Raw genomic sequence first — 12,904 nt, forward strand, 5'->3', positions numbered from 1 at the left:
TGCAAGACGGCTACATGGTCCTCTGTGAACACGTTCATTAGATTCTATGCCTTTGATACTTTCGCCTCCCAGGATGCTTCCTTTGGACGCCGGGCTCTTGTGCTCGCTACGGTACATCCCTTCCCATGAGGAACTGCTTTAGGACATCCCGATGTATTCCCTGTGGAACCCAGTGTACTCCGCTGCAGAAAAGGAGATTTATGTTAGACTTACCATAGTTATATATCTTTCTACGAGGTACACTGGGTTCCACAGGGCGCCCACCCTGGCGCACATAGCTTCTTTGGGTTTGTATGGCATTACCCGCTGGTCCCTTCTCCTGTCATGAGAATGTGGTTTTATGTGACTAACATCTGCCGTCTCTTTTACCTGCTACTGCATTGGACTGGTTAACGAAACTGAGCTCCAGTGTCCGGAGGCGGTGCATGGCATCCTGGGAACAGGCAATGCTTTAGCCTGTTGGTGCCTCGGATCAAGATCCAACTCTACACCCCGATGTATTCCCTGTGGAACCCAGTGTACCACGCAGAAAGAGATTTAACTATGGTAAGTCTACCATAAATCTCCTTTTTTTACAGTGAACTTTTGAACTGCGAACGTAAAACACCATAGTGCTTGCTATTTTATTTTTACATTTTTTATTTGCAAAACATTACATTTACTGTGAATGCAAACTTCATAATTGTGAATGAATCAGAGTTTACAGACAATTTTACCACAAACATATTTGGGACATTCAAAGGTTGGAGCATCTCTTATCAGGGAATCTCCTAGATGTTCCAGGAAAGTAGGCAATTATGCTTAACATATGCAATTACTGTGTAAAAAAATATATAAATCTCCAACCTTCCCACTCTGTGTTGTAAATGTTTCCACAATATTAAAATGAACTGTTGGTGGGGCAATGAGTAACACCAGAGGCAGAACTCTGGGAGGCAACGGAGGCATCTGCCGCCGGGCTCCTGCACTGAAGGGGGGCACCTCTCCTCCCATTCTGTGACACCATTGAATTAAGTTAATTGACAGCTGCTGCTGTCTTTTCTGTGGCCGACTTCCTCACTGGTCCCCCTGCACCTTACAAATCACACCCTCTTTATTATACACATTTTACAAGTGTCACACCCAGGATTAGAAACCACAGCCTATTACACTGGAAGCAGACACCTTACTGGTGAAGCTGTTTGCTCCTGTATAGTAAAAAAGAGAATTTTAACTATATGAAGATACTTCTCTGACAATTACACGTAACTTCATATAGTTAGAATTCTCATGCTTCCTCTACAGGAGCAAATAGCTCCATCAGTAAAGTGTCTGCTGTCAGTGTAACAGGTCATGGGTTCTAATCCTGGGTATGACTGCTATGAAATGTGTGATTTAAAATAAAAGACAATCAAATGTGTAAATACATTTTTTTCAGAACACACACACACACACACACACACACACACACTCACCCCCCCCCCCCCCCCCCCCATTGGTTACAAATGAAAACAAAGCATGCAATAATGGGTTAAGTATAAGCTTTCATAATTATACCCCAAAAAACTCCTGTTACAATCCAGTTGTCTTGAGAGGTCACATAATAATTGTCTTCATCGTGAAGACCAAAGAACATTCAAAGCAAATCAGATCAGAGCAAATGTTAGGGGAAAAAATAATAATATTTAGACCACTTTGAAGCCAAACTCCCTATGAATACTCAGAAGGAAACAATGTTCCCGCAAACCTTTAGAGACGCTATTCGTCCACTCATTGTCTCTCACCTCAATTGTTTTCTGGTTGTTTGCTATTGATACAGCACAGGGCCTAATTTAAACCTGATCGTACCTCTGCAAATTTGCAGAGGTTTGCGATCGGATAGTCGTCGCCCAGCCAGAGTGAAATCCGCCCTGTGCAAGTCTGCGTACGCCGTGCGAAAAGCTTTGCAAACGCCGATCAGCTGCAAATCTGTTCGCAACTCACTCACCATCAAAGGATTTTTGCAGTTTGTGTATAGCCCAGGTCTTACTCCTACAGTGTGCGAAAAAACAGGCTGATCGGGCCAGAGCTGACGTCACACACTCTCCCTGAAAACGCTTGGGAACGCCTGTGTTTTCCTGACACTCCCAGAAAACGGCCAGTTACCACCCCCAAGCAGTCGCTTCCTATCAATCAATTTGCGTATGCCTAGTGATCAAAAAAGACAGGATTTTTTAGCAGTTTGGCCTCGCGCCTGTGCATTATGATCCGTACACGTGCAGTTGTTCGATAATTGTTCGTTTTTCAGCGATCAGGTCTGAATTGGGCCCATACTCATTTTCAGTTACTACTACATGTTATCTGCCTGTGACTCCATCCCTCTTAAGGCCCATACACATTAGACGATGTCGCTCTGTGAGCGACATCGTCTAACGTTTCCCCCTCCCGGGCCGGCCGGTCGGCGGCCGCCTGTATGCACTGAGCAATATGACAGCTCATATCGCTCAGTGACGTCACGCCCCCGCCAGCCCTGCATGAAGGTCGTGGACGACAGTCCACATCCTTCATGCATGCCCTACCGACAGCGACGATCGTTGCCGACCCGCGGGGCCGCGCATCGGTCGTCGCTGGCGGCATACACACTTGACGATAAAATGAGCGACGTCGCTCAAGGAGGGGGAAAATGAGCGACGTCGCTCATTATATCGTTAAGTGTGTATGGACCTTTAGAGTGCTACCCCCACCCTCCTTCCCATCTCTCTTTCTGTTCCCTTTCACCCTCCTAGTCATATTTTATTGGCATTGTGCTTTTCCTTGTTCTTGCTTTTGAAAACCAATAAAAAAAAATATTTTGAACAAAAATAGAAAGAAATGGAAAGAGTACAGAACAACTGTTAGTTTGACTAGCACAGGATGTCCTCCAAAACCGAGCACTAATGTGAGAAGAGCACTTGTCAGGGAGGCCACCAACAGGCCTCGGGATAAGCTGACAGAATTACAATCTTTCATGGCAGAGATGTGAGAAACTTTACACATCTGCGCATTATGGCAGGGTTGTAAAACATTGTTAAAGAAAATTCACATGAAATCTTTGTGCCTAGAGTTTGCCAGAAAGCAGGAAGATTCACATACCAGGTGGAGGAAGTTTCTATGGTCTGATGAGAACAGGATTGAACTTGTTGAGCTTAATCTAAAGACTGTTTGACTCATAGCAGAGGAGGAAATCAATTATTTTTGGGCTTTCATAAATAATTAGCGCCTGACGGGCAATAGTCAATTGTTGTGACGATGGGTGCGAGTGGCGCAGGTGCCCTTTATTTCTGCTTGCACTCATCTGAGGTGGCAAGCAGACATCTGACAAAAGTCGTGGTTTTGGTCGGCTAAATGCAGCTCTCCCAGTACTTTGTATTAGTTTAACTGCTTTATGCATCTAAACCTGGTGCATTTGGGTGCGACATGTGTCAGAAGTAATAGGCACACGTAGATCTCGCCCAAGTCGGCAAAACTATAGAACATCACTAGTTGGGCACCCAAAAACAATGGAATCCACCCCAAGAACATTCCATGGGATGCTTGTCTACTTCAGGTGATGATCACTGATGATCTGTGGAATGACTTAAGAACATACTTGCAGATTTTTGGGACTTTCAAATATCGGAGGTCCTAGTGGCAAGTTGTGAGAGGCATATAGATTAACTTCCTTGATTGTGACTCCCTAATTTGTGGGGTAATGCTGCAAATCAAAGCAACGCTGCATAGGGGCCTGGCCTTTTTGACATGATTTGCATCATCATCAATGAGCGTTCCCTGTTCTCCTGGAGTAAGGGAAAGCTCCACAAAATTTGTTGAGTCTCCCAGACTTTTCCGGAAGAAAGGCAGTTGTGCTTTAAATGTACTGTTTACCAAGAGACCCATTTGATCGAGTTTAAGCCTTACTGCAAGTAAGAATGGATAAACATTACAGTATCTAGATGTGCAAAATTGGTGGAGACTTACCAAATAATATACTCACACTCATAACTGCAACTACAGGGATTCTACTAGCTATTAAAACAAAGAGGTGTAATAAATAACTGTATTTACCCACTTTTAATAAAAAAAAAAATAGTTTTAGGTTTTTTTCATTTTAAATTGCAGAATATTTTGATTAGATCAGTGGTGAGAATTTCCATATAAATCCATTTGAATTCTATCATGAAAGAAAATAAAATGTGAGAAATGCCAAAGCACGTGAATTTTTATAACTGCTATATATCATGGATCAGTATATGGACAAAGTCAGTTGTGTGTTGGTTTAGATAGAAAAATACATTCTAATCAAGGAAATTTGTAATGTTACGTTAGAGCCTCAAATAATCATTTGAAAGTTGTCACACTGACTAAATTAAATTAGAAACATTTACCATTTCAGATGTCGCTGATAATTAACAGTCAAAATCATTTTACTTTTTTCATATCTTTGTGAGAATTTTGCATTTTTTGGTAACTAATTTACATGTTTTTATTCCTTAGTTTTCCTTTATATAATGACAAAAATAGCCACTGAGAACAAACGTTGACTTAAAAACATTTTTTTATTTTTTTATTTATAAAGTCCATTGTAACGTAACGCAATTCTATATAATTTATGTTATGAATGATAGTTAGCCTCACATATAATGTGGGCCATACATCTGTGGCCCGATTCCCTGTTCTGTTAATCCGATGATCGGCAATCATTGATTATTGGCGATCTGTCGGGGAATTGGCAATAACCAGCATGTTAAAAAATCCCCGACTCGCAGATCCCGATAACTTTCTGGTCGGAATCAGCAAATTGAGAATTTGCCAGAAAGATACAAGTCATTGTATAATATGTATTTTTCCTGTACCGCTGCCATATTATTTGTAATATTCTTTGACAAGTTAATGTCATTGTTTAATATTGTTATCATAACCTTTGTTCTCTTTTTTGTTTGTGACAGTCACATGGAGAAAATTACAACATGGCAAGACCCCCGGAAGACAATGACGCAGCCAATGACCCATATGAGCCACCTTCCTGTTACCACTTCCACCCCAATAAGCCAAAGATCACTGGCGATGTCACAACCCAACCTTGGTATGTTTTGTTCACTTAGTGCGTATTTTCTGGATATATTGTATGGAACATTTAACAATGTTAGTTATTGTGTGATTTAACTTTTATCTCCACATTTTTACTGTGAATTCTCAACACTTGCAAAGAAAAAGCCTATGGCCATTGCAGGCAATGCCATTCAGATGTGCTCAGGCAGGGGTGTCTTCAGCAGGGGTGTACCAGAACCTAGCTAACAAATTGGATGCTTCTGTACGGCAACCCCCGGTGTGGAGACACTAGAACCATGAAAGCATTAAAGGAATGTCTGAAAAATACCAATTTATTGTGTTGCAGCTCTTTTAGGGCTCAATCTTCTAAAAATAATTCTCATACAAATGAGTTAATATAGGTTCTCAAGCATGCTCCACTATTCTGCAGCTCTGTAGAATGTGCCATGGGTAAAGGAACTTCACCCAAAAATATTAAAGGATGACAGATTTATTTCCAGTGTTTTAAAGAACACATAACTGGACAAGTGGTTTCATATGAATCCATGACCTCCACCAGCGGTTGCAAGACAAATATGGCTCACCGCACCCTTTCTTTTTGATTCACTATCCTCTTAGCTGTAAACTGACCAAGTCGGAGTTCCATATTTGCCTCCTCTCCCGGAATCTCCAGTAGGCTCCCAAATATCTGGGGATTCTCCCGGGAGAGTAGACAACCCTACTGCATGCTGTCTGCTCCTACAGTAATGCATGAAGAACTGTGTTGGCGTAATTCGCATTGAATTGCTTTATCATGGCTCCACCCCTCATCATTATCATGGCTCCACCTCTCATTTCAAAATGTTATAAATTGCGAATCATGGTGCCACCCCCCCCCCCCCCCCCCCCCACAGTTGCTCCTGAGATCTCCTCCACTAGCCTCTCCTGGAAGGGAGCCCCACAAAGTTGTTATATTTCTTGGTCGTGCAGTAGTAGTGGACTGCATCTGACACATCCAGGAGGTGATGTTTTTGTTTTTTTGTTTGTGATTTGATGGATTGAGCACCAGTCATTGTTAATTCCCGGTAGCACTATGCAGACTGGTAAGATTGACTAAGCGACTTGCTTTTACTATTTGAGTTGCGATTATGCAATGACAAAAACGGTCACTGCAGCATAGTTAAATGTTAAATAAAGATGGTTAAAGTTAAAATAAAGTTAAAGTAAACAGAATGAGGAATGTGCACAGTACTGTAACTATCTGTTCCAGCGCCTGGCCCTTATTGATGATTACCAGAAAACATTTGAGAAAGACTCCAGACCCCCCAAGGTTGCTGATGGTCCAGGAATTTCCAGCGTGTCAGAAAACATGTAGCGCCAGCTCTCACACAGACATTTTCAGTTTATACTTATTTAATAAGGCTGAAAATAAGTTCATCAAGTTCAACCTTCATAAATTCTAGTTGGATTGTTATTGGTAAAAGGCAGAAACACAAAACGCCTTTCCTGATCCCAAAAGTGTATATCGGATACTTTCCCCGAAGAATCACCCCCATAATGATATATCATTGTGGTCTGTTATAACAAAACAAATATATATTCAAAGGTTGTTCGTGACTTTTCTTCTGGCTGCAGATCTTTAGAAAGAGTAGCTCTGTAAGTCTGTAGCTTGATTTTATTTGTATGTTTCCAATAGTCAAATGTCACATACTTAACCACACATAAATTCCTAATTGCGAGGCTGCCAAAGCATGCCATGCCAACATCCTTGTAGACTTTTCAAGAAAATAATGAAAAACTCAGAGCGTGTTAAACTGATTTCTTGGCCGCTACCCCAGAACCCACTTTGAACTGCTCCATCTTGAAAGAAATGGAGGTCTACACCTATGTCTTTATTCTTCTCTTCTCTTCCTAGACTTGGAATTATAACATAACTTTCTTTTGAAGGCCTGCCATCCCTTGGCTCGACCATTTAAGCAGAGATTGATCCTGGGTTTCTACATTTAATCAGGAACATATGTGTCTCTCGCTGAAGAACTTATTTATAACATGGAAAATTGAGTGTGCTTTGTACAGTCTCCTCCCCTGGCTTGCACTAGATTTTGGCTTTGTTTTAATATACAAAAGCACTTATAAACACTTTCATCAAAATAATATGAATGTGACTAAGCAGTACCACATCCTAACATGACTGTGAGCAAATAAAAGAAAACCTCAGGGTAGAGGTCACTTAATCTTCAAATAGTTTACCCAGAGCCACAAAACCTGCTTTCCTTCCATTTGTTTGTTCATTTCTTCTGCAAGCTGCTCACGACGTCTCTTTCCAAAACATCGACTGTTTATTTCAAAACCCATCTGTTAGAAATTAGGTGATGTTAATTCTGGAAAACAATAATGACTCAAAGTAGCTGCGTAATGGCTTTCTTGCATTCAGTGCCTTCCAAACGGATGGTAAAACACCAAATTGCGTGACATTTCTTTTGAAGTGAGAATGCATAGTGATATCGAAAGATGCATAAGTCTTTCTGGCCGGCTGATGAAAGGAGTCCAAACTGAAACAAACAACCGTAAGATGAGGTCTGGTGAGAGGTCTGCTCCAAGAGACGGAATTTAGTGCACTTATAACAAGTTGTTTATATCAGTGGATCCTCATATCTAGGTGGGCGATCCTGTAAGAGATTCCCATGTGAAACACTTTAAAAATGAGTAATGTCATGCTTCACATGGTGATGGCTTGTTTAGTGATTGCATACATACGGAACATTCAAAAGATGTGTTTCGGAGCTATGGCAACAGATTTTCTGCTTACCTTTAGTATTACACACCAGTCAGATTGTTTTGTTTAATTGTTTTTTTAAAACAGGTTGCGGCATTAAATAGGCAATACAAAATTATGGAAGATTAAATATGGAAACTATATCCAAATCTACTACTTTAATTACTTAAACAATTTACTGCAAAAACACACATTTATGGGGGACAGTCCTATTAGCTGTGATGTGCTGTACATTGTGTTCCGGAAGGGCACATTGCGAGACGTACACATCACCGAATTTGCCTTGCACCCATAGAGGTGCGTTGGAAAATTGGTATTGTAGGGCTACTACACATGGCTAATATGTGCACAGCTGAACATCCCTGTGATTGGCACATTGAGCCTTATTAAATAGACCCCAATGTTTCTTATGTAAATCTCCAAAGCATTACCACTTAGGGTATTGGTTCTAAAACTGTGTCCATAGGCCTTGGATTTGTGGTCCTGGACCAATTCCAATGATTTATGGTCCATGTAATAGGCAAAACCAGTGCTGGTGGCTGCCAGTCCTAAAACTTGTGGACAACCAGTCGCAAATCTTGTCCCTCACCAAACAGTTGAACCTAAGGATGACATATAAACACAATTTACTTAATGTAATATTTTTTTCTAAATTTCTCAATAAGAAACTTGTGGCCTAGGGGTGCCGTGAAAAAAATTCTGATGCTCTAGGGCGCCGTGATTCCAAGAAGTTTGGGAACCACCAATTAAGTGGCTAATTCAGAGTCGCACGCTGCTCACCGTAGTCGCAGTTGTGACTTTATGCTAATGCTGTAGCAGCCCTTCCTGTTGTGTACAAGTGTGCATCTGAATGTGCAAGGACTAAGACACAAACTTAGGACGCTGTAATACCGCTAGGTGTACCTTTGTTTGTAATCATTGGTTGCACCAGCTGCATGTTGGGTGCAGATTCTCCCATCAGAGTATGGCCTCCAATGTAAGTGAGTTCTCAACCAGTCTAGTGACATGCCTGAGACATTCCTATAATACACCCACTGAATGACCACCTTCATGTGTTTGAATAGCTCCCAATCACCACCCAGGAATGCACATTTCTAATACCTCACACCTCAATCGCAACTGCGCCTCTCTGCATACATGCTGCGGGATGCATGCACTGTACGAGTTTTCAGAGATTTTTACCCAAGCGCCATTGGTGTTTCTTCATGCTATGCTTTTGGTGCACACGGACACCTAGGTCCAGGGGGGCCCACACCGTGCACACTGCACCCATGTTATACTTACTTTCTGGAGAGCCACATTAGGCGCTGCAACCGCTGCAAAAATTTGCAGCCAAAATGGCTGCCGCGCATGTGAAGCAGTGAAATTAGTCTTCGGAACTTGGCGGGCCCCACCTCTGTTAAAACTCCCCTGCCAAGCGCAGTAGCAAAAAAATTGTTAACAACTGCATTTTGTCCAACCATAGATTCAGTAACCTGGGAAAGACTACTCCCACATGCACTTATATAACAGGCCACTACCATAGACTCAAACACAGTGCATAATGTTTTACAAGTGCCAGCTCACTTCCTGTTGATTGTTTGGAGGTGAAACATGCAGCAGAAATGCTACAGGTACTGCAGGGTGGTTTAGAAGTATTCGCTTCCACTGCCCTTTCATGACACAGTAATAGGTGAACTACAGTACAGTGCATTAAAGAATTGGCCAGAATTAGTGGTACTGTCCCCACCTCTGTGTTCTAAAATCATAACGCTGTGTTTAAAATTGGATCATCCCCTTTAAGAAACAAAAATACTAAAAAGTGAAGGCTATAAAAGTCACTTGTGAGTTCTCTCTGTCAGTAGCTTAGAACTGTAGAAGAGGTCGTATATTGCACCTGCTACTCTTTATCAGAACTAATATTATCAGGAAACCCCAAAACAATGAGCAGTTTCAGTAATCGGCCCTGAAAGTTATAAACACATGTAGCAGACTTTTCCATATCCTGCTGCTATGATGAGGAGAATGTCCTATTGTTTAGGGAGCAGATCATGAAATAAAGCTCAGGTTGGCCTAAAGGATTACTAAATGAAAATGGAAAATGGTCATTTTCAATTTCCTAGCTGTTAACCCATTGTTTCCACCACAGCTTGCCAGCTTTTAGTTAACCCTTACTTGTTGCATTTATTTTGGAATCTGTCAGTCTGACTGGTTTCATATAGGCAATGCGAAAGTAGCATTATTAATGAGCATGAAATAGTCACAGCTTCAGAAGCAAATGGCATTGGATTTGCTTTTCTTACTGAAAACAATGTATCTTTTGCAATGTTTTATGCCATGCTCACTGAATATTGTACTACATGTCAATATTGCCATGATGAGACAAGTTGCACCATCGTACCCCATCACCTCATACTTGCCTACTTTTGAAAAAGCATTTCAGGGAGATTGTGAAAGTAACACCTATCAGTGCGGGCGCGTACTGCTACATCTGAGAGGCGTGTCATGAAAATGACTTACATCCAAATGTAAATGAGCCCCAAAGTTAGTAAGATCTAGTTGTTGAAGAAAAGACTATTATATTTTGCAGGATTTGTTTGTGTATTGTGTTTTACAAGAGGTTCCATATACTGTAAGTGGCCACAAGAAACCTTTAAAATGCATGTAGCCATAGGGATCATTGTGCCTTATAACCAATACAGGGAAATGGCACTGATGATACCATTTAAATGTATGTATCTATGATTTCTTTCTTTTTTAGGGAGATTGAGGGACCATTCAGGGAGTGAGGGAGATTGCTACTATTTCAGGGAGTCTCCTGCAGAATGAGGGAGGTTAGGCAACTATGCATCACCTCCCTTTTCACTCGGGAAGTGGACAGTATACAGGAGGGTGCACTGCACTTCCAGGGGTCCTGGAGGATGACCGCAATGCATGGGTCTCTCCCTGATCGTTCATGTAAAGTATGCAAGTATGCATAAACTGCAATTCTCAGTATCTGTTCTTCTATATATATATATTGATATATGCATAGCACCACTCATGTAAAACCTTTACAAATTGTAGGGGTCTATTTACTAAGCATTGGATGGAGATAAAGTGGCTGGAGATAAGTACCAGCCAATCAGCTACTAACTGCCATTTTTCAAACCCAGCCTGTTACATGGTAGTTAGGAGCTGATTGGCTGGGACTTTATCTCCAACCACTTTATCTCCATCCAAGGCTTAGTAAATAGACCCCTGTATTTTGTAACTTAGTAGTCACAGCCTTTGGTGACATCATGGTGGAGAGCTGAATTGTCATGGTGGGGATATTTTATATAGTTACATCTCTGGGGAGAATAGTTATTCATGTTTCCTAATTAGTGTGTTCTACTTTGTTATCCAACAGAAATCTTCAGAAAGTAGAAATAAACGTAAAAATAACAGACGAACCCCTACACTATAACTTAACACCTTGATAAATTCTATTAAATGTTAATATCCGTGTGACAAAAAAATTAATTATAAGTATTTAGTGTGTAAGACAAGTGGTAATTATACAGCACAATAATAACTGATAGATTTTAGCCACAGGCTATAACCACCCTTCTGTGTTTACAGATGGAGCAGATTTTATTGTACCAAATGGTGCACCATGATGGCAGTGCATTGGATATTGTCATTACCTGAAATATATTAGAGCTATTTACAGCTAAACTAACTAGAGATGTGTCACCAGGCATCACAGATTACCGTTTACCAATTACCCGGGGTGCACTGTTCAGTGGTATAAAAACTGGCCAAATTGTTAGTTTGGATGTTGCTGCAAAATATACATACAGGTTGAGTCTCCCTTATACAAAATGCTTGGGACCAGAGGCATTTTGGATATGGGATTTTTCCGTATTTTGGAATAATTGTATACCATAATGAGATATCATGGTGATGGGACCTAAATCTAAGCACAGAATGCATTTATGCTACATATACACCTTATACACACAGCCTGAAGGTCATTTTAGCCAATATTTTTTATAACTTTGTGCATTAAATAAAGTGTGTCTACATTCACACAATTCATTTGTTTCATATACACCTTATACACACAGCCTGAAGGTCATTTAATACAATATTTTTAATAACTTTAGGTATTAAACAAAGTTTGTATACATTGAGCCATCAAAAAACAAAGGTTTCACTATCACACTCTCCCTCAAAAAAGTCCGTATTTCGGAATATTCCGTATTTCGGAATATTTGGATATGGGATACTCAACCTGTATTACATATGACTAAATAAAATGTAACATCGCCTACATGTTCACCGTGATATAGCAATCCATAAAACTTCTGCTCTCTAGAACATGGAGTTCCAGAATATTGAGTGGCGGACTTCTGCTCATATTATAAAAGAGTTAAGAACGTATTCCTGTATTTGTGGGAGAACATGGTTTCCATACAGCCCACAGGCAGTGAAATCCTGTAACATGGAGATATGCTTTTATGTGAGTGGATGAGGTTAATGTCTCTTCCACATCCTCCTGTTTCAGTAAGCACCTTTGAGCGATCACTAGATTACAGTGTGTTTATTTATAGCAAAGGGATAAAGTTTTCACCAAAACAAGCGTTACCCAGGACCCTCTTCTCAGTAGCATTTCCTGCTCAGGATTTCCCCTGTTACTGCTAAATGTGGCACCACACACAAATAGAAATTCATGCTGAAGACTAGAGAGCCATTCCAGTGTCACTAGAACGAGATGGATTGCTGTTTTTCCAGAATGGCTGAGCAAATTGTTTTCGTTTGGTTTTCGTTTTGGCAAAATAATTTTCAAATTGGGTTTTGTGAATATTTTGGTTTTACCATCCAGCAGCGTCAGAGCTACAGTGTGTTCACACAAGTTTCAAGCCACTAGACGACACAAAGTAAACTCATCTCTTTTTCTACTCTGTTTTCAATTTGTAGGATATCCTCATGGGTGCTACAGTATGTGCTGTTATAATTCACTGTCTCTCTGAAGCTTATTTATCCACTCGGTCTGACCGCTCAACACAGACATGCAATTTTGAGGCCAGATCCAGCCTGAACAAACCGACCTAACAAAGCATCTTAGTGGATCTACATAATGCCTGCATATACAGTCAGGTCCATACACACTGAGATTTA

At 40.8% G+C, this 12,904-nt stretch overlaps 1 protein-coding gene across 2 annotated transcripts in view; it reads left to right on the forward strand.

The window, feature by feature from the left end:
- WWTR1 (WW domain containing transcription regulator 1) overlaps nucleotides 1-12,904 on the forward strand; it is a 135,474-nt gene that overhangs the window by 84,014 nt on the left and 38,556 nt on the right. For both annotated transcript variants that reach the window (XM_063915941.1, XM_063915942.1), the window contains exon 2: nucleotides 4,923-5,059. In XM_063915941.1, coding sequence (XP_063772011.1) covers nucleotides 4,923-5,059 — 137 coding nt within the window. The remainder of the gene's footprint in view (nucleotides 1-4,922; nucleotides 5,060-12,904) is intronic.

Source organism: Pseudophryne corroboree, chromosome 4 (genome assembly GCF_028390025.1).
Source record: "Pseudophryne corroboree isolate aPseCor3 chromosome 4, aPseCor3.hap2, whole genome shotgun sequence".
NCBI classification, from domain to species: Eukaryota; Metazoa; Chordata; class Amphibia; order Anura; family Myobatrachidae; genus Pseudophryne; species Pseudophryne corroboree.